Source organism: Caloenas nicobarica, chromosome 10 (assembly GCF_036013445.1).
Source record: "Caloenas nicobarica isolate bCalNic1 chromosome 10, bCalNic1.hap1, whole genome shotgun sequence".
Lineage (NCBI taxonomy): Eukaryota > Metazoa > Chordata > Aves > Columbiformes > Columbidae > Caloenas > Caloenas nicobarica.
Genome location: NC_088254.1, coordinates 10,321,543 through 10,348,624, shown reverse-complemented (window position 1 = coordinate 10,348,624; position 27,082 = coordinate 10,321,543). Strand labels below are relative to the sequence as shown.

At 36.9% G+C, this 27,082-nt stretch overlaps 1 protein-coding gene across 1 annotated transcript in view; it reads right to left on the bottom strand.

The window, feature by feature from the left end:
- Positions 1-16,750, bottom strand: part of WDR72 (WD repeat domain 72) — a 104,206-nt gene extending 87,456 nt beyond the window's left edge. The window contains exons 1-10 of the mRNA XM_065641875.1: positions 16,598-16,750; positions 15,416-15,522; positions 12,300-12,378; positions 9,209-9,383; positions 8,582-8,658; positions 6,832-6,951; positions 4,689-4,834; positions 4,231-4,327; positions 1,183-1,324; positions 452-697 (exon numbers count right to left, since the gene is read on the bottom strand). Of these exons, the coding sequence (XP_065497947.1) occupies positions 452-697; positions 1,183-1,324; positions 4,231-4,327; positions 4,689-4,834; positions 6,832-6,951; positions 8,582-8,658; positions 9,209-9,383; positions 12,300-12,378; positions 15,416-15,522; positions 16,598-16,750 (1,342 nt within the window). The remainder of the gene's footprint in view (positions 1-451; positions 698-1,182; positions 1,325-4,230; positions 4,328-4,688; positions 4,835-6,831; positions 6,952-8,581; positions 8,659-9,208; positions 9,384-12,299; positions 12,379-15,415; positions 15,523-16,597) is intronic.
- Between the last annotated feature and the right edge of the window lie 10,332 nt (positions 16,751-27,082).

The window sequence follows — 27,082 nt, the reverse complement described above, 5'->3', positions numbered from 1 at the left end:
AAAAGACTAAACACAATAATCCTTTTCACAGGATCAAAGAATTTTGGACATGCTCCTAAAAGGGAGGATGAAAGGTCTGCACTCTGATCTCCATCTACTGAGATGTATCCTTTTTATTCCTTCTGTGGAATGATCTTTTAGAGAAGATGACAAAGATGACTACTGCTCATATCATCACATCCCATATATCTCGCTTCCAGATGACTCCATACTCAGAGCCACTCCAGGACTCCTAACCGTGCAAAACACCGTAGTAGGACTAAGCTGTGATCTGACAGATCAGATAGAGAGGGAGAAAGATGATCATAATCTTCCATTTTCCACGTTCAGTCCCTGACCATCGTTGCTATTTTTCAGAGAATTTTTACAGGGATCACTTGAGTGGATGTCAGAAGTATGCTGCCTTCTGTGCTTGACCAAGATGAATTTGGACAAAATTGGTAAAGCTTACCTTTCAGCAAAGATATGTTTTCTAGAAGTCTTGCTCTTGCAGTTTTCAAACCTGGTGTTACAAAAATTTCCCCATTTTCACATCCGCACACAAGCTTATCAAGACTGGGTATGTATACAGATGAACTGACAACTACACTTTCAATTCCATCTTTAGTTGCACAAAGATGATCAATGAGGCTCTCCGACATTAAATGGTGTTTATCAAAATTATCCTGAAGAGTCCATGTTGTTGTAATTGGGATTTCTAGAGGATGGGGGAAAAGAATCAAGAATTTGCTTCTTCTAGTGTTGGAGGTTTTTTTAATTCAAAACAAAAATCCAAACAAAGCAAAATACATGGTTTCATGTCTTCACTTCCCCTAACTTATCCCTTCTGCAGCCTAGTAATGGAAAGCCAGCAGTTGCTATTCCCACACTAGACCACATCTCACTAAATCCTTTCTTTTATACCTCCCTATGAACAACCATACACAGGACCAACTATGTAAATTTTCATGATGTTTGGTATAGAAGTATTTATGGGCAGATGGTAAGGAAATAGGAACGCTTATTTCTTCAACTCCATGAAGAATTTTTAGATGCTCATCTTTGTGAGTGTCTTGCTCCTTCTAACTACAGGCAATTACCACAGAATGTATGAATGAGCACCACTTTCTAGTTTTCTAATGTGAAAATATCTTCATGACAAGTTAAGACAAAGATGCTATCAAGAGCACAGAGTTGCCAAACCTTTTGGTGAACCATCAAATGTTGACACAGGGACATCAGGAACGTGCCACAAAGTGATTCTTCCTGAAGATTCACCAGAAAAAAGAACCTTATAGAAAGGCTCCTTTCTTTCGTTCATGAAGCCCATGACAAAAGGAAAACTCTGCCAAAAATAACAGTAAATCAATATTTGGATATGAAAGAGATGATAGTGTAATAATTGCAAATTCAAAGGGGTTTTTTACATCAAAAGCTGTAGAAATATAATACAAATCATGGTTGAACCCTCACCTACCACTAAGTTTTGCTCAGACCAGGTCTTCTCAGCCTGGTGCAAGCCTCTTGAAGATCACATCTGCTTTGCCAGTATCCTTGACTAAAGCCTGCATCCCAAATGGAAAAATGAAGTGGGAGGGCTCCCTAGGTTTACTGTCTCTAAATGGAGGATATATCACTAGTATCACCAGTGTATTAAAAAGAGGCAGCAGGCAGCATAAGTACCAAGATCAGGCTGAAAAAAAAAATGCAGTGAAATATTGATAATCTTCACATTGAAACAAATTCAGTAAAGCTTCAATCATGATACTACAAGTAGTGAAAGATAAGAATTATGCTTTTACATAGAAGATAATAGTCTATAACACCATCAGTGAGTCATCTGGAAAAAGTTAGATACTACAGAGGTATAATATCATTGATAAACAGATTTACTGGCATCTACCTAGTTTCATTTAGTCAATGCCAAAACTTATTGCAGTATATCTATCTCAAACACCATGTTTTTATTCTTCCATGAAGACTAGAAATCTGTAAGTTTAGTTTGTCTGTAGGTGTAACACCACAGATAGTTCTACATCATCACATCGGTAACAGTCAAACTATGCAATGATCCACTGATGACTTGCCAAGAATATCCTGTTTAGTTGTTACATAAGCTTAATTCTCAATATCAGACTATTAAAAACAGGTGAGATGTTTAAGGAGAAACTTCTAGTTACTCAAAACCTTTGCAAAATTCAAGAAAATCAGGAGTCTCCAGGTATGTCTACATTATTATTTACATCAGGCTGGTGCTTTGAAAGGGAATGCTTAGTTTGGTGTTGTGGAGCTGTCTTGGAGCACCAAATCAGGATTCTTTCCACATTAAAGTAAACCAGGAGATGTGTGCAGGACCACACAAGAAAATCCACACCAAAAAACCCCAAAGTACACCCTGTACTGTAGACAGCATGGATGAAAGGTCATCAGCACAAACTGGTTTATTCCATACATCACCTTCACTTAGTGTAGTAACGGCTTGATTCTGTTTGCTCCAAGACAATTTTAAATCCCCATATGTTGGATATATTTTATTTAGAACACTGACGTTTGGGAGTAAATTGCACAATAAGCAACTGTACTGTAATGTGGTTCAGTTTATAATCTAAGAATGGAGATCAAAACTGATCATCACACAGGCAGTTTGGTTGTCTCACAAAGCTGCTATAAAAATCAGTCAGGTAGTAAGGTAAATATTAAATCAGAAATACTCGAAAAGGGCAGAGCACATTATTTAAAAGCTGCATATGTTTTGAGTGAAGCATGTATGAGCTTCATACCACCACCGTAACCCTATTATTTGCTAAGCCATGTGTTTCAGCTATTTCTTTTCCCCCACAATATCTGACCTTTTGGCACCCTTCAGCAGTTATCCTATCTGATTTTAGATCACAGTGTTTGGGGGAAAAGCTGAATGGCTTGTGCTATTGCCCTTCAACTGAAAATTAAATCTGTCAGGCTTCAAGGAGTATGCAACAAAAATGCTTTCTAAGAGCCTATAGCTGTCAACAGGAAGAAAAAAGAACACAAGAAAACCTCATATAGGTATATACTTGACAATGTTTCTGGATGGGCACAAAAAAAATACATCTCCTTTGCATATCTACAGAAACTGTTTAAAGACCTGCTTGAGTTCTCATGCAAATACACATCAGACAAACTAACTGCAGGCAAGTATTACTATAAATCCACATCTTCCGACAATTGCTACTTCATAAACAGTATTAGCAATAAGACTTAGCAAAACCATAACCAAAGCTACACAGAAATCTGTTATATTTGGTTTGGTTCTTTTTTTTCTCCCCTGCCAAAGGAGTTTTTTTCCCTACTTCCTAATTCTAATAGATTTTCTACTTTTTAAATCAACTGTTTTTCCTTATCTATTTCTTTGTGGTCACACAAAGCACTACTCAAAAAGTGAGTCAAGATGCAGGTTTTCCAACATAGCTGGGGTCCACTTGAGCTACTTCATCTAAGCAGTAACTTCTAAATTGGAAATTGGTGCGACATGCTCTGCTAAACTGAGTTCTCAATCAGAAGTATAAATATCACCTACTTTTTCAGCTTCCTCTTAACCATAGAGGCTTCTTCAAGCAGAGACCACAGCTCTGAACAGAGTCACACGTATCTCATTTTATGCACGGCGGGTACTGGGAGTCTGCCCACAGTGTAAGAAAGTCAGGCATGTGATTACGCCTCTGAAGGATCAGGATAACCGTGCTCTGGATAAAATGGCACAGATTCAAACCCCTTCCATTTTGAAGAGACACATACAGGAAACAATCTGCTTATGTAGTTGCACTGAAACATGCATACATTTCTTAATAAAACGAGAACTAAGCAACTTGCTTTCATTTAGCTTGTGGGTTGGGTTTTTTAATTTTTTTTTTTTTTTTTACGGATTTCAAATTAAAAGCTTCTAAAGCTATTTTAGACCAACTTTAAAAAGCTCTCCCCTTTTTGCTAAAATTAGGCTAATTATTGAAGTGGGTTTTTTTATCTACAGCTGAAAATAAATGATTTTTTCCCCCTCACGAAAAATATTGCTAGAATTTAAGACAAAAATATGCCATAAGCATCTCCAAGTTAGTAAGTAAAAATTTCAAAATTAAGGGATAAATCTTACTCATTTTTTTCACAGCACAATTAAATCTTTTGATGAATACTACAATTCTTTAGGGATCATTCAGGTTACCGCAAACAAATAATGAATGAACTTTTCAAGCTCACTGCAAACATTTGTGAATTTACCTTATTTTCCTTCACACCAGTAAAGCACAGTAAGTGAGGATAAACAGTTTCTTTCAGCACCTTCGCATCAGCAGGATATATGCTTTTAGAAAGCCCACTGCGTAATTTGGAAAAAGAAAAAAAAGGCAAGCTTTTGAAAGTAATATTTTTCAGAAAGCACAACAGTAACATCCAAGATTCACAAGTTCAATTAAAAGTTACCGAATAAGTAATTACAAGCGACTTTTTGAAACTGCAGCACCAGCTGCCCAAGTTCTACATGGCTAATCTTATTCCTGTGTTCCCTGCTGTGTCAAACAAAGACTGAGGGCTGTCAAACTCAGGGTAAATCTTTGAGTGCCAAACTGGTTTTGTTCTCGTTTTTGATCATTTGCAACATGCAGAGATTTTCCATAATAAACCTCCCAAAGTTCATCTTGTACCTGAACTTTTTGTGTGAATTTCCCATCTGAGCCCACCTGTTCAGCAGCTGGTAGATGTAACTGTGGCCATCTTCTGTCCAGATGATAAGTCTGTAAGCTGCTAGTACTTCTCCACCAGTAAAGCACTGACCACTTTTACAGAACTCAGTACAAAGCAAGGAGAAATCACAATAATCATAGACCTAAGCTCAGAGGCAGAAAAAAAAAATTGTACATATATATGGTTTTTTATATATATATAAACAGTATTGGCATATTCATTTTAATTCAAGCTGATCTGGGGCACTGGATCAGTAAGTAGAACATTACCTTGACTGTTTGTAGTTTGACTACGTTTTTTAAGGCCAAAGCAGTTTTCATACTATCAACTACTGCGAAGTCAAAAATCAAACTATCTGCTTTGAAGAAACTGACAACTACAAAAAGCAGCATTAGAGTCTTCTGCTATATTAGGGGTATTTGGATAGGATTTGCTTTGTTTTGCCTTGCATTCATAATTAATATTTACTGGGCTATTAATTTCTTGTAGAAAGCTAGGTAATGAATTTAACACATAAATATGACATTGAAGACTTTGAAGCTATAAATGCTTATGTCTGTAGTGTTCAAAAGATGAGCTGCTGCCGTGATCACAGCACATATCAAAGCAAATTTTTTTTTCTTCTCTGGGGAGCAAGAGATTTTTCTTTTTTGCAAATTAATTGAAAGCAAAGAACACATATTCCCCTTTGCTTGCAATAATTTTTCTCTCTTGCATTTCTAGCACTGGTAAAAAAAAATAAAAATCATACAATTTGTTTGCTTCCTCTGCCCTTCCCATTTTAACTCAAAAGAGGGGTATAACTAGGGCAATCTAGGATATTGTCTGCTTGTTCACATTACTAGTGGCCTCACGGAGAGAACATTCATAGCTACATTTTTTACAACTTACACCAGCAGAGTGAGGAAACATTTCAGAATGAGAATTTCTACAAAATATTTGAAGCTAATATTGATTAATTAGCTAATTTCTAGCTAATTTGCTCTCTATTTTCATTACTATAGAAGTGCGTTAAGGAGCCACTTTAAACACACATGTGCATCTCTCCAGTGCTACACATCACATACTTTTATAATTAAGCAGTAAGGTCATCATCATCTTTTATTTTAAAGCTATATACTGATTGAAACATGGAAGTTGAAAATCAAACATGACTTAGGTATCTATAACACTACTTTAAGGAGTAAAATATATGTGTTCAAATGCATAATGCAGGTATTACAAGAAACATGGACCTCTTGTGGAAAAACATTTTAGAAATTAATAGAAAACAATGCACATTACACAGATTTTTTTTTTTCCATGAAAAGTCTATCCATTCTATATATAGCATTTCTTTATAATTGCTTTTGTACAGACTTTTTTAAATAGCCCAAGAGAAGTCTCAGGGATACCTTACAACTGTATCATTCCAAGTTGACTGAGGTGTATTTGAAACTTCCACCCCCCTACCCTCCATCAGCAATGGCGTTTGGATCAAGTACATCTGTTGCACTAACAGCTCAGGATTATTTCAAAAGGAACATTAAAACACTGAGAAAAAGAAATACTTTATTGTAAAAAACCAACCAACCAAACAACCACCCACACAAAAAAACAACTAAAATTTAAAATAAAATAACAACAGTTAAAGTAACTACATGGTGCAATTATTTTCTTACAGCTACAAGTTACATAGTCTGGGGTCTTTAGTTTTGCTGGCTTCTATAAGTGGAACCCAGGCTATTTGCCTTGATGGAACAAAGGCCCCTGCGTACCAAGGACTTGCCAACTGCAATTATTTCTGTCATACTTAAATAGTTTTTGTGTATCTTTGTCTCCTTTTGATACATACTCTGGCGGGGATTATAATGCACACAGTGCTCTAAAACTGACTAATACTCAAAGTAAACTCTGTTCTACCCAGCCAATTTCATGTTAAACTTTTAAAACAGAAATACATCAATAAAAAACAAACACTTCATTTCAGTCATGCAGTTGAGATAAGCAGAGAAGGGATACAGCACACTATTATATCTGAAAATTAGTGAACACTTTTTCTTTAAGCTGATGAGAAAAACAAGTATCTGCATGTAAAAATCACATTAGCTTTTCAAAATTAACAAAGTTTAAAAGAAGGTATAATGCTTCATAATGTACCTGCCAGCATGTGGAGGACACAACTAGAAGGAGCCTTTCTGTGTAAGTACAAAACCGTACTGCTTGACAATTTATACATTCCAGAGATTTTGACTCCTTCTCGCACACACTTTGTCTCTCCTTTACGGCACAGAAGGAAAAAAAAAAATGCCATCTGAGCTTTTACTTTTAGGATAGAAAGAAACCACAGAAAATAATTTTGTTCAAATACACTTTCAAAATGCAAAGCAACATATAATTCTTAATTAAAAGTCAGATAGGAAGACAGCAAGGTTCATAAGCACCATGTAAGCAGAAGATATTCAGCATGGCTCAGACCTTGATCTCACTTGAAGAAGTGATAATAAATATGGAGAAGGATTAAAGGCAGGTCACAGATAGCACCTGGTGCAATGAATATCTGCTAAGTATTCTTCAGCCAAAAAATGGCTACAACAACCTATAAACTGACAGTATCAAATTCAGAACAGCTCATGGATATTTTGCTTTCCCACTCATCCTCGTGGCAACCAGGACAGTCCGAGATGTATGGTGTTGCCTTGTTTGAACTTAACACCTATAAGAAGCAGTAGAAAAGTAATGCATTTTCTTAGCTTTGTATTGCTGAGTGTACAGATGGTTTTAAAAAAAAGTGTCTTTTCATCCTTTTCATGTGAATATCAGACTTAAAAGCCATCATGCTCAAAATTAATATATTGGAATTAATTTTATTAATTATTGATTAAATAACTGAAAACTGATTTTTTTTTCCTGTTTTGAAAGATATCACCAGTATCAAAACCTCTCAAAGGAGGCATATGTTGGTTATGGAATCATGGCTATCAAACTGCAAACCATTTTCTCACTACACTGTGCAGCTCCAATTAATTCCAATCAAATCTAATAACATTCATTACAATACTGCTCTTTAATATATGAAGTAGCTGGATTGTTACTAACTCTGCACTCCTCCCTTCACAAAAGGATGGCCCAGGCAGTAAAAGGATGGCACCATACTATACATCCTTCCCTGATGTCTGTTATCAGCTGTTATAGTCCCCAGAATTTCTAGAGCATGACAGTATTTTTTACCCAGGGAATGAATGCTGAAGACTCCTCCAAAACATTGCAGATAAACCAAACACAGATCACAAAAACAGTGGTATGGTATCAAACTTGACAGACTCTCCTGAGGGGCCTGATTCTGCCCATTAACAAATAGTGTCACATCAAGCTCTGCAATTTGTTGAGCAAGGCAGTAACATATTACGGACGTTCAGAGAAGACTGTCGGCATTTTGCTATTTCTGTTGACGATTCATAATACTTAGCTGTAATAGTGAAATCTCTTTGTGAATCTAGCTCTGAGTTGTATTCAAACACAAAACACTGAATTCCAATTCTAATGCTTGTGCACGCCAAGTGACCACTGCTGAAAATAATACAGAAAAGTTGCACAGAATAAGCAAGTGAAAATGAGTGTTTTCCAAGCAAAGACAGCATTGTGAGAGGCAAAAAGAGGAAAACAAAGTCTAAAAGACCATTTTGAAGACAGTAACAAGGGTGAAGAGGAAGTACGCAGGCCAATTTTAAAGAGCCTTGAGTTTAAAAGGGTGCGCTTTCAGAATTTTGTGACAAAATTAATCAATACTGTTTAATACATATCCAGAAGATTCAAATTCATTCATATTCTGCTTTAACGTATCCTTTCCTTGAGAATATTACTGAGTTCACGTTATCGTTCAAATCACCATTTCACACCTCAAACTGACCTGTATGCTATTCAAAGATGAAGATAAGTCCCACACTTTAAGAACTCCCGTTATTGAGACTGCAACCAATGAGTCTTCTGTGAAAAGTTAACAGTAAGATAGTAAAATTGAAACAGAGTTCAAACAGTGCCTAACACTAAAAGAGAACCTTGGCATAGACACTGATGTTCTATACAGCACTAAAACAAAGATTCTGCAGGACACTGTTTAGATGAAATGTTAATTTTACATTAGTATGCAAAAATACAAAACATGCAAGCAAGTAGTGAATAATTATTTTGTCCAATCAGATACATTTCAATAGGAGATATAGAATAGTGGGTTTGTGCCTTTAATTTCCCTGATATTACATAACTAATCAGTACTTATATCCAAGAAATGAGGTGTGTACAACCAGTGTAGAGTCTGCTTGTTTTTCTCTTTAAGAAACATATTAAATGAAACATCACCAACATTAGAAGTATTTAAAAAAACCTTCTTACATGCTGTCAGTGAAATGTTAACATCTTTTACATAACAGCTCTGTAAAACACAATTAGATATTAAATCTAGTAGGACTATACTATTTACACAGGCATATTTTATCACGATTTAATTGGCCTACATAAGTACATTCAAAATGTATACCTTGAATTCTTGCAGAGTGTACAATACACATACAATTTATCCAATCAGAAGACTGTGATGACAATAAAGTGTGAAGAACACTCAAAGTCTTAGCGTCGATAATAAGGACATCTTGATATTCTCCACAACAAAGCAGCCAGCCTTCACCTGTCATTCGGAACGAGCAATGGTAATACTGTACAAGAGGAAAGAAGAGTCAGCATACAGAGCTACACAAATGTACACACATTTTTCACATTAAGTATGTCATACTTGGAATTGTAATCAACATTTGTAGCATTAGTAAAACACTACTGCATATGTGAGAGCACACACAATTTTGCTAGTGACACAAGCATTTCATATGCATTTATAACATTTTTTATAGGCATACAGTTTAGAGGTCCTTTGTACTGAAATCAGTATCTGCCCTACCCAAATGTTAGGATTTTTGGCAGTTGTTAGTTTTCATTAGTGTTAATTTGTGTTAATTTTCATTATAAATTGCTAAACGGTTTGGGTCTTATTTCTCCAAGAGACCTCATCAGAAGATTCATAATGAATTTTTCATTCTTTTTCAGGAAGAATTTCTACTCCCTGAGATAATCTTCATGACCACACTAAATGTCCTAGTGTTCAGATTTATTCTTTCTCAAGAATCATATAAAGAAAAAAACCAGACACATAGCAAAGTATTAAGGAACAGAGATGACAGATGTGCAGAGTGACTATGAAGATTTCTTTTTTGCAAAGCATTTTATATGTGTAAAGACATTTGCATTTTGTGTAATATCTGTCTGTGAGTTAATTGCTATAAATGCATAAGCAGCCACCTCAAACGGAATTTACAAGTAAATACTATCCCTAAAGTAAAGGGAACAATCATGTAGCAGATAAATATCAGCAAGACCAACAAATTTGTGCCACATTTACTGCAAGTTCTCTGTACGTTCTGTTTTGCTTAGATAATAATTGTTGGTCTATCAGTTAACTAATTGAAGGCTGAAAACAAAAGAAGCATAAGTAACTGGGAATAGGATAAGTATCACCACAGATATTATGAATGATCAGAGGCAGAAATGCTTAGCAGCAGGAACCATTTGTAATTACTGTTACTCTTAAATTAGGCTTGAAGATTTGTACAGTTAGTCCTCTGAGAAAATCCCACACTGGTTAAGATCCACAAATGGTTAAGAGCTGACCCGGGTGCTAAAACTTCATTTCAAATGGCAAATATTCAGTTTGCACTGCTTGACATCTGCCACTTCTAGCTGAATCATCTAGGCTGAACAAAAGGAACCTCCTAGACCAGACACATTAATAGTTTAATTAAAGCCTACTGAAACATTAACTAAAAATAAAGCAACAATTTTCAGCAATGTTCTCAAAAATCAAGAGTGCACTAAACCTCCTAGACAATAACATTGTGGGAAATTATACTTTCTCAGGTATGCCACAAGCAATCATTCCCCATGGAACACCACCACCCACAACAACAACAACAACAAAATCACAACAAAAAACCCAACCCCCCAAAAGCCTTCACCAAAAACCCAATCAATTTATTATAAATATCTGAAGGTTGCATATTAAGAATACTTTCCCCTCCTAGTGACATTTATTGTTTCCTAAGAAAATTTTCCTGTTAGATGTTCCTATTTTCCTTTAGTCATCTTGCCCAAGTTAAAGAACAAAAATCATTGTCTAACCAAAATTAGACTTAACTCATTTCTAATAGAGAAGTAACAACTTTCTAAAAGTATCTGCTTCTCCCGCTTGAAGGATAAGAGTGAAGATTCTGCCTCTGATCTCCACAATGCAGCTCTGTTTGCTTCTCTGCAGAACTCCTCCATACCTTTAACTATTAAAATCCAATTAAGCAAAACCATAAAGCAGATCATATCGCACCTTTATTACATTATAATTGAGGCATTGTATTTTGTGTGTGTACATATATATGCAAAAAGAGCACGTATGCTTTAAACATATAAACAAAAACCATAGAAGAATAATTTCTTAACAGTCTATGCTTACATATATAATGACACATGCAAGCATAGATTATTTAGAAGTTATTCTTCTATATTTTTATTTGGTAATTTACCCAAGCTTTTTCTCTTCCCTGTAACAACTGTGCATGAAGTCATCATGTCAACCAAAACAGCGTCACAAAAGAATAGTGTTTCTTCTGGAAACTTTAAAACACTTGGATTCTGAATTTGGCCATAGTTTGAGTCATATGAGGTCTCAGACTTCCATCCTTTGGGGGATTAGTTCCACCCTAAACTTCCTCACTGAACAAAACCAGCATTTTCATTAACCTAGGAGCCCTGAGCTCTTCTTCTACTAACATAGCCAGAAATAAGCCATCTCTCTGAATCAAATCCATCCATGCTGGGGTCCTCAATCATTTACACACACGTATTTCAAACTCACTCCCACACTCCAACATGTAGACACTTAGTGTACCTGGACAGAGTTCAAAGCAGACACTTGAAATTATCTGAAGTAATATTTAAAGCAATTTGGCCTCTGAAAATAAGGGATCTGTCCCCAGTTCTGCAATGAATGAAAGTGTATTTTTGGAAGTGGAGCAGAGCAGTCTTTTGGAGGTCAGCAGTTAGGCATCAAAACCTTTCAAACGTTTAAAATAAGATCTTCAGTAGGCTGTCTCACAATGTGTGGCTAGACTGCTTGTATCTCTAAAATATGTCATCAAAAAGCCAACATTAAATGTGAAGTTTCCATGCAATTTTATCACAGGACAAGAATAAAGATTAAGAAAGTATCATTTTGCTTCCCAGTGCCCAAACTTCACAGTAAGTTAATTGATACTGCATTCCAAACACCTGCAGCTTAAAAAGAATCAGTTTGATCTGATTAAGGAGTTCAGAAGAACATAAAAGTCTCAGTTCTTTTATTAGAAGGAAGTAAAAAAAGGAAAAACAGCAGGTATAAACCTACTTATATTGCAACAGGGGGGGGGTTTCTACTATTTAGTATGTTAGAGCTATACATTTAAAATTGTATGTTTCTGGAAAATACCGTGTTAATAAAGCAAAATTCCTCTTGTAATGAACAGAGATATTCCACGAAAAGTTGCTATACTTACATGGATTGCTGTATGCCTATAAGGAAGCTTTGCGTTCTCAATGCACTGTCCACTAGTGACATTCCAAACACACATTTCCCTGCCAAAGATAACTTTATATTATTCTCTGTCATTTCCACTCAATTGGCTGGAATAATTTTGTGCCACCAAGTTTTTCTTTAGTGCTGTACTTAAGTGCAGTCTGGTCATCTATGTGGCTTTTTGTTACAGATTACTGGGTAAGAAAACATTGTGGTCATTAGCAGGGGATGACATACAGTATCTGTTTCTTTTTGTTTTGGTAATTACACCCTGCTGCCTTGCAGCAAACCTGACTTTAAGGCCAGCTCTGGTCTACAACAAATTGTAGGTATACTGCCATTACAGCTCGTCAACACATCACTGTAACTATCTGTCGCTGGAACTACATCCTCCTGGAAAATGATTCATTTCAGTGAACTTGAACCACACGTTTTGAAAAACATAATGCATCTTCTGTCTCAGACTTCAGTTCTTGAAGGGAACCACATCTTCTGTTAAGAAGAAACAGTGCCACCACGAGGCTGTTCTTGAAATCTGTACTGACACTGCACACTCGACAACCTAAATGCCCAGGCAACATCCTAGCTACACTTAATTTCAATTAAGGTTAACATTCGAGAAAGACACATTAGCCAGTCGTCTTCGTCTCTACATTATTCAACATGCTACAGGAATGGAGTACAACAGGAACACAATCAAATTAAATGTTGTAATTGATGTTGTATGAGGTGTGTTTTCATAGCTCAGCAACCAAGTGTTAAACTTTGATGCTTTTAGATTTTATTTAACCAGCAAGCAATATTTCCACAGTTGAAACAATCATTTTAGGATTTTGGAGATTATATTCTAAGACATTTTCTACATGAGGGCTTAAAGAACACCTTGGGAAAAAATATTTTATATCAGAAATATTACTTAGTGATTTGCATTTTAATCTACATACTTTGACATTTTATGATAATCTAAAAATATTACTTGATTTATATTTTTCGGCTGATTAAGAGCAGTGAAATCTATACGTCTGTATTGTAGCATCACAGCTGACACACCAAAAGTCAAGTTAAACAGAATGCTTATGCTGTTTGCTAAACATTTCAAGGCAGAGCACTTCTCCTTGTTTATATCAGAATGACAATAAAGTAACATAGCCAAGGCATTAAATTTGGTACATACATGCAAACATGTACAAAAGAGATCAGAATATAACTTCAGCTTCTGTGTGTTGTACTTAATTTACCATGTGTACTAACACAGAGCGAATGATACCACACATAGATAAATCTGTCCTATAGTACATGCAGTGTGCATGCACAGGACATCAGTCAGAACTTCTGAATCATTATGGATTAATTTATAGATTTCCATATAAAAAGTACAAAAATGCTGCTCAATACTCATCCTTCTGGGATAAGTCAGCTACATGACCACTTAAGAGATTCTGAAGTGGGATGGGGAGAAAAGTATCATGCTCCATAGCACTTCCTCCACCCTCAATACAAGGAGACGAAAGCTTGAAAATGACAGAAGAAGTGAATGATTCACAAGCCAGAAAACACAGTGCGACAAACCCTGCATCTCCTGAAGATGAGGCTTCCTATTTGTAATTATCTCAACTCCATGTTGCAGTCTTCCAGAGATCAGTGATGGATGCTTTGCCCTTATGTAATACAGATGAGAAGACAACAGTAATTTGGTAAAAGTGAATGGTTGAAGGGGCCAGAAGACTACCCAGTCCTACCTATACATATTCCAAGCATGCCCGCTGATCCCTTCAGAGGCAGAACCATTAGGATGTGAACATCATTCTGCATGGTGTATCTATAGCAAAAACCTCATTTGTTTCTTAATGCTTTTCACCGAATCTTTTTGGAAATACAGTATCTTTTCTCCCAGTATGATCTGGAAACAGCACTGCACTAACAGAACTTCAGAATTAAGAAAAAAACAGTTTCACCTCTGAACCCGAGTAGAAATGTAGGAGGCCAATACAAAACTACTTCTGTAGACTTCTCACCCTCCTTTCCACATATAACAACCAGAACTGTATACAATGATTGTTCCAGTGGGGCAGTCTAACCTTCAAATATTAAGAAGCCTGAACTAGTTTGTTCAAGTCATCCCTTTCTTGTATACTTATGGTTCAGTGCAAGAATCAGATAGAGATGCTACTAGCAGGTGGAAAAGATAAACAAGCTCCTCAGTGAGAAAGTAGTAGCCTTAAGGTGCTGGAATGTGTAGCTTGAAAAAGGGCAATTGACAGGAATTCTTCATGGGAAGAGGTTTTCAGAGCTCTCCTGCTACTTTTAAAAGATGAAGCCAAAATGAGGAGAATAGCATTAAGACAAATTAAGGAAAGCCCTTAAGTAGTTTGGGCTAGCTTCTTCCTTTCGACAACTGGAATCCTGAACAGATGAGCTTCAGACCCCAGCTGAAAAGATAAGCAAATATTCAGAGAGAAAAAAAAAAACCTCTTGAATGGTAACATAGCACAAATGCAAAAATTAGTTTGAGTCAAGCGATGGGCCAAGTCACAGCAAACGCATAGGAGAAAAGCTGCAAGGTCAGGAGCCTCTAAAAGGATGTACTTCAAAATAGCAAGTCATTAAAACCAAGACAAGGAACATATAGGCCTTTTATTCAAAGGCAGTCTTTTCAGTGCTTCTGTACATATTCACGAAGTAAGCATAACCTGGATCAGAGTACATCAGCCTCTTGTACTGATTCAATTCTCAAGACTGAGCTCCGGAAGGAACAAGAAAAAAGCACCATGATATTAAAATGCTTCTCAATCTGTTGATTCACTCCCATAGCCAGTTATTCTCTATTTGAATGGGGCCCAGCTGACCCTCTGAACAATTAGTTCTCCTGACTACTAACCAGATATCTGAATCTGCCAAACTCTACTGCTGTCCAAGAGATGAGCTCTTAGTTAGACTACCATATATAAGTAACAGTCATTATCCTAAGTAGCTGCTATCCTTTTCATATCATGGAAGAAATGGATTAAAAACATTCTGTCAAATGCAGAATCCGGCCTACATCTGCCATACATTTCATGATTTAAGAAATTAATAATTGAATATTTAGTTACCTACCCATTTTCAGTAGCACTTACTACATATGGCTGTTTCTCAAACTCTCTTGCTTTTGCCAAACAAGTTACAGAAGCAGTATGGCCAAAGAGCATTTCTTTAGAGGAAATCTAGGAGAACAATACAATGGTTTAACTTAAACAATATTTTCTGTATAAACTACACAGATCTAAAAGCTAGAGAATGCTACTTGTAGATGTTATTATTAATGAGTAATTGTCAATTGGCTTCATATTCTTATATTCTTCAGTTACTTTTCTGGAATGTAAAGAGATGTTGATGGATTATGTAGTTTGCATAAAGTACAGTCTTTATATTCACTGTAGTCTAAAAATTGCACCTTGTGAAGAACTTATAGAGCAACAAATGTTCTAAAACAGGCAATGTGCAGGATATCTCTGGCCTTCATCCTATAGCATGGAGCAGAAGTGGCAGAGTGAAGTAGGGAACTGATATAGGAAAGCTCTGAGGCATGTGTTTCATACAATGTGTTTAAAGTAATCCCTTTGGTTAGCTTCACTGCATGCAAATATTTTAATGGGAAAAGGTAGCCCTATAAAAATGCAAACTAAAGTTTCAAGCTATATTTGAGCACAAATGGGGCAGTCAAATCCAAGAACAACAGAATCACAGTTCTAGGAACGCAGAGTAAAAAATTGGAACCACTTTGACTCTCTTCTATTCTATGAAAATAAATAGTCAAAGCAATAGCAATAATATGTCAGGAGGTTTGCAGCTTAATTATACAAAAAATAAATATTTCATCTTTCTTCTTCCATCTTTCTATAAACTTTTCCATTGTTAACCCAGTAGAGAGCTCCAGTTTTATAAATACATATTTTTTCCCTAAATGACAGGCCATGCTCAGGAATTGATTAAAAAAAAAAGAAAATACTTTACAAGAGAAGAATCATGATAATTGTGTATGTTTACTTGCTGTCATTACTCACAACACACAATCTCAAATTATAATTCATAGGTCATGATAATCTGTGAAAAATTTTCCGAACTGGTTGCTCATATAGCCACTTCAACACTTTTTGCTTCATGATTTTCCTATAACAAATATCATATTATCTTTAAAATTTAATCTAAGTGCAAGTCTGGATAATCCCATTTTTAATAATAAAAGATAAAACTCCAATCTGTCTTTTTGGCAGACTTGTAACACAAGTGGACACAAACCTTTAATTCTGATGAAAGATCCCAGAGACATATTTGTCCTTCTTGACTTCCTGTAACTATAGTCTGCTGGTCATCTGTAATCATAATAGCAGTGATGCTGTGAGAGGGAGCCGTTTTCCCCCACACTGCCACAGCCTGTACTGATACCTTCATAGTCGGAACCTGAAAAGAGAAACAAATCACAATGATTGTAAGTGACATGAAATATAAAATAAAAAACCAACTAAAAAAAGGGGGGCAATTTAATCAGCATCTGAAAAAGGAAGCTACAAAATACTGCTGCAAAAAAGGCGATGAGGCATTGAAAAATCTTCTAGCTGCTGCCAACATCATGCTAACACTTTAAGATAGCTATCCACTAATAGCTTAAATATACAGCAGGACAATGATGTGTCACTATTTTAGACCTAGACAGTATCAAACAGGACCAGAGTTACCAGGGACCAGTACTATCACAATACTGAAATATCCGCAACAGTCATATGGTGCCCCACACAACCTAGCTTAGCTCTGATGGGCCCATGTCACTCTGTCTTCCCAATTTTGGCTGGTGGAGCACACCATGCCCCCACATTCCCTCCAACCAGCGGTGCTGCTCATTCTCAGTGCTGAACTACTGGAGCGTGGAGCTGGCACGAGAGCAGGGTGTCAGGGTCTGTGCTTCCCAAGAGGATAAGGTGAGAGGAGAAGGTAACAGGGCTGGAAGGAGAGAATAGGTGGTGGGTCAGGGATGAAGACAGAAACAAGGCCCAGGTCAGCAAAGCACTTTACCCTCAACCATTCAGCAGCATCTCCTAGAGATAAGACCCAAAAGAAAGGTGGAGGGACAGTTACAACCTGGGCAACAGGGAGAAGGAACAGACTCTTTCTATTGCTCAACTCATGAGCCCCTTGTCCAAAAAAAATTTCTCATATAATAGATTATAGTCACAACAGCAAAAAGTTGATTTAATGGAATTGTGCAAGATGACTGCCGGTCACTAGCTAGTTCGATATAGATTTTTTTAGGAACTGCATTTCCAGGAAAATATTTCAGTGTCTGTTCAAATGCCAGTACTTACAAAATATCCTCAAATCCTCCTTATTAAAAATGTTGTATTTCACTTGTTTTTAAATTTGATGCCTGCTCCTTTCAAAACCTCCTCTGCTTGCTAGTTGCATTCGGTACTTGTTTTGCTTCAAACAAAATCTTTGAGAACACTGCTCAGCCACTGCACAAGCCTTTTGTCACAGTTTGCTGTTCAAATTCCCATGTTCATAAATGTCTAGAGTATTCCCAATGATACCTTCAAAATGAAAAAACAGTATCTGACTATAAATAATTTGGCAATTAAATAGTCAACTTGCCTACAAAAATTGATTAATATCCTGTTAAGATTTTTTTCAGGTGACCTAGTAACACACCCAACAAATATGTCGTCTTTGGGTCAACTTAGGTAAAAAAGTTGTTTGCTAAAAACAGACACAGATGAACAATATCTTTAGCATGAGTGCCTTTACACGAAAGACCCTTACACTACGCTGCCAGTGTCTACTTTAGCCCAAATGTAAACAATTCCCATATATACAAGTCGGCTGTATCAAAATTCTCAAATTATTAAATTGAGTATATAACAGCCTCCAGAACTCTTTCCCTGTATCCTATGATGTTTCTTCTCTCTCGTTTTTCCAGAAAGCCTATACAGATGCTTCCAAAGCCTCTGTTTACCTCCTGTCCCTTTCAGCTTTCCAGAGAAAATGACAGAAGATTATTACCTGCTTCTAACTTTGCCAGGGATAGAAAACGGCATGAAGTTGACTTGTGCCTTTGAAGCGACTCCTCCGAAAACAGAAATTCTCTTAAATTTTACTGAGGGCAGTTTTGACTATTGCCAGCATGCAGGCAATGGACAGACAGCCAAGAGATACTGAGCAGCATCAGAAATGTTTGTACACATCAACACGTTATTCCCAAGCACAAGTGAAAAAGAAGAAACAGATTTTAAGCTCTTCAGATGCACCATTGTCTAAGGTCACTTAAATAAACAAATCTTTTAATTATTGTTCTCAAAATATTGCATGACACCTACTTTTTATCCAAACAGCAATAATACCATTGAAGAGATAACTCAGAGCAGCTGCTTTGCAGCCACTAAGCAAAACTCAGCTTCCAAAGAAGGTGTGCTTCTATTTGTCCTGGAGAAAGGGTAGACAACACAGCCTGTAGTGCATCCTTAGCAAAGATATTTAAAATGAAACAGGTGTCAGTAAAGAGGTCCTGAAACAGTGCAGTTGGGAAAGGTCAGCTAAAACACATGACAGTAAATCTGAAATCTTGTGAGAACAGACAGGAATTGGGTAGCAGAAAAGGCACAGCAGCAGGTAACAGCCAGCCAAAGGAAGCGATACAGGAGTGCTGCAAAGTGACATGTAGAACAGTTCCCGGGATAATTCAGAAAACACCACAGGACAGAAACAGCACAGAAGCCGCCTTTTAAGATTTGTTTAAAGAAACTGTAATATAAACCATCACTAAATCCAGCATAGTAACAGCTGAAAGCAAGGGCAACGAGGAGAGGTATCTTCGTTACTACTAATAAAAGCATTAAGTGACACAAAAGCAGAGGAATGGTCTTGATTCCTGACAAGGACATGAGATGAAAGGCTCAGCTACTGAGAAAAAAGGCTGAAAAGACTGGTATGGCAGACTATCAAGGTCCTGCCATACAACCTCGGCTAGAACAAAGGCAGAGGAAGAGGAATCTAAGAGAAAACTAATTGAGGTCAAGAGTTTCTTAGGCTAAATGACATTTAGTTTCATTTTAAAGCTCTTTGTGGGCATATTACAAAATACTGAGACATGTTCTTTATCTCAGCTTTAGAATTTGACTTCTCTAAAATGTATTTTTTTAAGTCTCTACTCATATGAAGTATTATGCTTACTGGTGAACACTGAAGTCTTCTTATCTTCCAGTTTATGCCCTGAAATTAAAGTTGTTCTAGCCAAACTCTAATGATACATTTTTAGGTATCAGCTAAGCAAAGAAAATCCACCACTTTCATAGGGCTTATAAAATCATGGCTGACAAGTTAACAGTTTGATAAACCAAATCCTGGGTCTTTAAAATGCTTTTTCTTGCGTATCATGTAGTCATTTATACTTGTGCCATGGGAGTGTTCAATTAGTGTAAAACACCATAAGGCAGCAGAATTCAGGTTTGTACTGCACTGAATATGAAGTCATAAATTACGTTTTCTTGTAAAAGCAGCATAGAATCAAGATCAATATTCTTAGCAGAAGACCTACTGCTGAGCAAGTGATGACTAACAGAGAGCTCAGACAATCAACAGAAGTTAAGAACTAAACAAATTGATAGAATTTGCTAATATATACATGATCTATTTGCACACATTTATTTTAGATCTCCATGAGCACCATGAATTAATAAACTGCTACTACTACTATGGACAAAACATCGGTTACATAAGAGAATTAATTTAGACTGAAATGTTACAAGAACATTTTGTATTTTTTCTTTTGTATTATAACTGAAGCATAAGAGAAATAAAAAACAGAAGGCATATGAACTTCTGTATTAATGCAAGTCCTTAACTTTTTCTTCTCTTGCTTCTTGGTTAACCTTTCTTTTGGATTAAGATATTTTGATGCACAAGTATTTTGCATGAAAGTTTTGCTTCTAAGAATACCATGACTTCCCCAGAAATATTGCATACTCGCATGCCTATACCTACATTTTGTCTGACAACCAAAGCTTTATCAAAGTTATTTAATGATGCTGATGGCACCTCAAGCAAACTTTTTTAAAATAAAATCAACACATTTATCAGACTGTTCCTTTAAAAAAGGTAAAAACTGTTTCCACAAAGTCAAATATTGCCCAAGGCACATCTGAACTGCACGTAGCTTATCAGCACATGTCGAATTCCTCCAGCTCTGCCCACTCAAGCATGTCTGATTCACAGTATTAACCCGTAATTCAACTTTAAATCAAGTTCCTCAGACCTACTTCCCATTTTTCCCTGCTTAAAGCCTAATAAACTTCTTTGTTTCTCCTGCCCTTACAATCACACTGCCAAAAACAACTCCCTCATGAATGTAAAAAAAAATTCCATGTTCTTAGTTAAAACCGTACCAGTTCATCCCACTACTAACTCGCCACATCACCACCATCCTCTCTCTAGTTCTACAAACACTTTTCATACCAAAACCACACCACAAACCTCTGTTAACATGGAAAATGACCCCAATTTGCACAGCTGCAAATACTTTGGCTGTGCTACTTTAGCAACTTTGGATCATTTGTATAGTATTAAAGTTTCATTTGAAAAGCTGAGTACAACATCTTTTATTCTACAGAAGCCATGAGGTATTTAAAAGTCTAGTTGAAAGCTTTAAGGGGCCAGAGAGCAAGAGGTCTGACCTTGAATGCCTTTCTAAGCACACAGTACTGCCAGGGCTTTTCCTCATCACTCTGTTTTCTTGACTGGGACTGGTCATGAACTGAGTAGAACGAAAAAGGTCAGATAATAAAGAAACGGTGCCATCATAACTCAACACGTGCTTTCCTCACAGAGCCCTAATTCCAATATAGTAAGCATATATTGACTCTCCCTGCTCTATTGACCTTTAAAAACAAAAAAAAATTTGTCAGCTTCTCTATTAGGGTCATCTCAGACCTTCTAATCACTGTCACATAATTACTGCTTAACAACAGGCACACATCCCCGTGCTGCATTTTCTCAACGTAAAAATTATAATCCTAATTATTTTGGTTTGGGAATATGTAGGTTAGAATGGAAGAGCTGCTGAGGTGCTAGGAGCACGCGTGCCTCTGTGCTCACTGGGATCTGAAGTGGAAAACCCGGGTTCTGTTTTGCCCTCACTGAAGTCAGCAGCTCACGCTCCCTTTTGGTCCTTGCATTTACACGCAGAGTTTGCTCAAAAGCATAAGGAAGCTTTCTAATATAAAACAACCTGAACAATATTAAACTATTACCTACCGTTATAAGAATCACATTTCTTAATAATGAAAATAAATATTCTGATTTTTAAATTACTTCATAATTCACCAGTTCTCACATACATGAAGGTCCTTAAAACTAGGAACTGAACTTCCCAGAGGCCTAATTGCAAACAGTTCACACAATAAAACACCAGTTGTGATGGAAACTTCTGTCTCATAGCTACAGCCCATAACAAAAGCTACCAAATAGGAATTTATAGTTGATTTATAGAAGGAGAAAAGACTTTGTACAACAGAAGATCACTCTACAGGTAACAGCAAATCTGCCTTTTCTGAATTTACATTCATACTTATTTCATTTTTCCCATGCATCTTAAACAAACAATAAAACATCAGCTGTTTCAAAGTCCAGTTAAATGTGTGGTAACTGATGCAGGCACAAAAAATGCACAAATTCACTTACAGACCTGAAAATGTTACGAGATTAGTAGCATTTAATTGTATTGGACTAAAAACACAAATATTGGGGGGGAAGGGAAACTAACAAAACCCATCCAAACCAGGATAGATGGGCCAAAACTATTAAAAACAATTATTGACAGTTTCATAAAAGCAGCATATGTCTCTTCAGTCCAGCCAAATTCTGTTTGCCGAGGCTTCAATATTCTTGATGGCCAAGTAAAATGACTACTCCCTACATACACCCCTTTTGATATATCATTGTAATAAAGTGCTCAAAACTAAATTTTAGGCAGACACGGTAGGTTTCCACAAAAAATTCCTAAGGTTTGTGTGTTCCTAACCTATCTCATTCTCCTATTCCTGTCCAGTCTTTGGCTTTATCCCGCATATTCTCTCTTGCTGTCTACATAAGAAAATAAAAGTTCTATCAATATTTTTGTACTATTACTAAAAAGCTAATTGTTTTCCTTAAAAATAGCTTTGACTTGCAGTCTACTGATCCATTCTATACTGTTCTCACAACTTTCTCAATTTACTTTATGATGTAAATGTTGCATTCTCCTTAAAGGTGTTGTATATTATCGCTGGTAATCAGCAAAGATACCACCTTTCCAGAACCAAACAATTATATTCACCCACTGTCCACAATATATAGCAAGTCCATGTAAGAGGCATAAATACTAAAACATATTGCATTTACAAAATACTTGATAAAAGTAATCTAAAGATACAGAAGTGACATAGTGCTGTCTTTGTACGCCTGCAAATGTACCACATTGATGCTCATGATGCTGCTCACAGATTTGCTATTTATACAAGTTGCTATTCAGAAGCCTATTGTGTCCATGAATCTGAAATACAGGTCAACAATACCTTGTAACTTCTGAAGCAACAGGGTACACACACATTTGTATCGGTGAAAGCAATGGAATAAATTAGAAAAGAGAAACACAATGCTGAGGAAGATGCTTAACAGAGAAATGGAAATAGAATGGAGATATAGAAACTGCAGGGGAGGAGGCAGGGTATGTAATGTAGGAAAAAAATGATATACGAGGCTAGGTAAATGAAAAGGGAATAACCAAAGAAATTACACTAAATACAGCAAGAAGAGACAAAAGTAACAAAAAGACATTTGAAGTCATTAATAGCAAAAACTACAACGTTTAAAGGTTTATCAAGGGATTTTTAAAAATATAATTAAAAGCTAGTTCGTATTTAGCATATTGTAGAAGAGAATTAATAATTGGCTTCTTTATACAATGCAGCCTGCTCTCTGTGGGTCCAGCAGCAAAACTATTTTCATATTTCGAATATTTTAGTTAATATATCTAATCACATAATGGGCAACAAGTAAAATACTCCAGCAACCAACATTTCTATTGTATGTCCCACTTCCTCACGCTTTAATACATTCTGCCAGAACTCTCAGCATTCCACACCTTTTCCTCCACTTTGCCTTTTGCAGCTCCATCCTGGGGATCCTGTCTGCCTGCCGCTGCACTTCCAGTTTAAGATTTAATGGAATTTCCCTCAAGACCTGTCAGGGCTACACTCCAATCGGCTGGAGGAGGCACTGTTGAGTGACACCCAGGTCTCCCCCGGGGTGTGAACAAAATGCTTTTGCAGTCCAAGGGAGCAAGAGTCTGGGACCAGGAATCAATACAACCCATTTTAACTAGCAAGAACCACCTAGTAATACCTTGTTTGTATTTCTTGAACGAGTGACACAAGAAACACTTATTTCATTCCACACAATAATTCACCACAATCAGAAGGAGCACAGTAAGGGCAACACCATCTCCCAGCTGCTGATTACATCAAAGGTTTGCAGCACAAATTCAATTTTATGATGTTAATCTCAGCCTGCCACTCAGAAATTTTCTCTGAGGGATATGATTTTTCTCTGGATTTCATTTTAAGAATGATTTTCTTCTTCTACAATCAATAAAGATATGTTTTCATCAAAAGACTCTATCTTCGCAGAATTCAATTGGCCATCTCAAAACCTTTTGGTGACACAATATTAATTAAAATAGTTTATGTTGCACCTAAGCTGGAAAATGGGGCAGTGAAAACATCAACAACGCAGAACACTTGTGCATTACACACTGTCATAAGGTACAGTAAAATAATCTTCACCTCCTTGAAGTTAGTTTTACCACATAAGCTGCTACATTATTTTAAGCTTGCTGGAAAAAGTGTCACGAGATGCTTTTTTGCTAAATAGAAAAATTAACAATGTGTGCAAAAATATAAATTCCCACTTCCTTTCACTGTCATCAAATGCTTCAACAACAATAGTCAATGATCTAATAGCTGTTTAACCATGTTAGACAACAATTAATGCATGTGAGCTAGCTAACTTGGTTTTAAGTCACATACATAAAGGATCCTGTATACATACAAAGTTTACTTGAAAAAGAAATACATTATACAAGTGTGTTTGGAGCCATACAAGACCTGTTTAAAGAAAAAACAACTGCATTTGTTTTTAATGCCTGAAAAATAATGTCTGAATGTCCTATGAGCTACAAGAATAGTTATCTACAGGAAATGAAATGTTACTTAAGCACTACACAGAACTACATATATGTGGATTATTTGCCACTTCTAAAGCCTTAAGCATTCAAACAGTATCACTTAAGTCACCTTCAGTGGAGGTACTCATTCAAATGGTGAAATGCTTTGCTGAAGTAGGGTTTTAATCAGGTCTTAGGACACTCACTCATCAATTCTTACAGGAAAGCACACATAACAGAAAGGGCCATCAGATTCCGCAGAATGTAAGTTTGATATCTACCAAATTGCACCTTACTGACCTAAAGACAGTTTTTAACTTTAGTTTTATATAAATTAAGTTACGCCCACCTTTACTGAAAAAAAGTTTTCTACGTAAGAAAGTGCTGATTCCTTATACTAGTAAAGAGACAGCTCCCTACATTTTCTTAATTATAAAGTGTCTCTTGAGCAGAGACACATTTATGTCCTTTAAAGAGTCGATGATCCCGACATAATCCCACATGAATCAAAGGGTCTACTAAAGTGGTGTCAAATCCAAGTTTATGGCCTACATAACTTGGAAAGCATAGAGAGTAATAAATTTTAAGTCTGTGTCAAGACTTCCCTTAGATACAAGGAAAAATCACATGTAATCTACAAGAGCTTTGATCAACTTTCATTTTTATGAAATACCACAGATTCTGTAGAGAGCTAGCCATAATTAAGACTACAGAATTAGTTCTTGTTTACACTGCTTTAGCAGAAAAGATATCTGGTAAGGTCAAGACACATGAAACCTAAAAGAACCAAACCAAACAAACAAAAAAAACCCAAACAAAAAAACCCACACCCACACAAACAACAACAACAAAAACTTAAAAAAAACCCCACTCAAACTGAGAGGCAGTAAATACACACCAAAGTTTTAAGTCCCGCATTCTGTCTTCCTTAAGTGACCTTGAACTCATTTAAGATTAAAAAAGTCAATCAGAGAGGTGACTTTTTGACTCAGCTACACTGTACTCTGGAATGTTGAAATAATAAACAAAATTGGAATCAGATGCTGGAAATAAAATAACTAGAACATATCATTAGCCATTGGTTTTGGGATAGTGATGTAATACTCGCTAATCAGTGGTGTAATCAATTGCATCATAGTAAGATTTCCAAACTCTGACAAGAACTCCTCATTTTTCCATTTTGCTATTTGAACACTCTTTAATTACGAAATAGGCCTCTATGCAGTGTTTTCGTTATGGGGCGTGAAACTGTTTAGTGTAAACAACCCAGAACAATTTATTATATATACACAGTCAAATCTGCTGAAGTAAAAAGACACTGTTTAGTATGAAGCAGAAGCAAAGTCCAAAACTGATTCAATGCCTTGCAATGCATGGATTGCGCATTTTGCTACAATAAACTTCTAATTTTAACACTGCAGGATTTTTAATGAGATAAACCTGCTCTTGTCACACATTTATCCTACCAAGTGACACAAACTTTGGGGCAGAACTAGCTCACCTGAACAGCCATTTTTGCAACGAGTTTTCCCAAAAGATCATAGTTCTGTACTAGTGACATTATTGACATGCTAAAATTTCATTAAATATTAACAAAACGCTACTACTGTTCCTAGCATTAACTAGAAAAGTAATCACCATAGGAACATCACAAGGCTTTAAGTGAGCCATTAAGTTTGTAATCCGAGGAAGTCTCAAAAAAAAAAAAAAAAAAAAATTGCTAACCAAAACTATTTTCCAGAGAAAACAGAACTGCTGTAAAACAAAAAACCCCAAAACCACAACAAAAAAAGTCTTCTCTAAGGTTTTGCACCTACTCAATAAGGCATCACTAAAATAACACAAAAGCATTTTCCCATTTCAACGAGCTAGTATTTTGAACTCTGATGTGCCCTCCCTCACATCACTGCTTTTCTCTAAGAAGACCAGTGAATAAGCATACTCTACGGCAACAGAGGATATACGTTTAATTCACTAGATTATCTTGGAATCAGAAGTTTCAGACATCTCACATCAAAGTTGAAATACAATGAAGTTACACAGCTGATGCCAAACGTACAAGAGACCAAACAAAACTCCCAGAAGCTTGGACGAAATTCGCTCAAGACCAAACGCCGCACCAGCCAAAAGGCTCAGCACCCACCACAAGAGCTCGGGGAGACCCAGTACTACCGCTTTTCTTGGCTACGGCAAAACCCAAACCCACCCTCAGGCACCTTCCCGAGGCACCAGCAGAACCTCACGCCGCTGCCCGGCCGCACCGGGCCGACCCCAGCAAACCACCCCGGCTTCCCCACCTGCGGCGCAGCAGCGCGACCCGCGACACCGCCGCCCCGAGCCCGGCCCCGCTGTCGGGCTGGGAGGCTGCAAGCGGGCGGGGAGCATGCCAGCGGGGGAAGGTGGAGAGGAGCCGAGCCCGGAGCTGGGCCGAGCAGGCGAGGCTGTGCGCGGCCCCTTACCTGCGGCGGCTGCGGGACCGGCGGGCGGCACGGCGGGCAGGGGCAGCGCGCTGGGACGGGCTTTATCGCAGCGGGAGC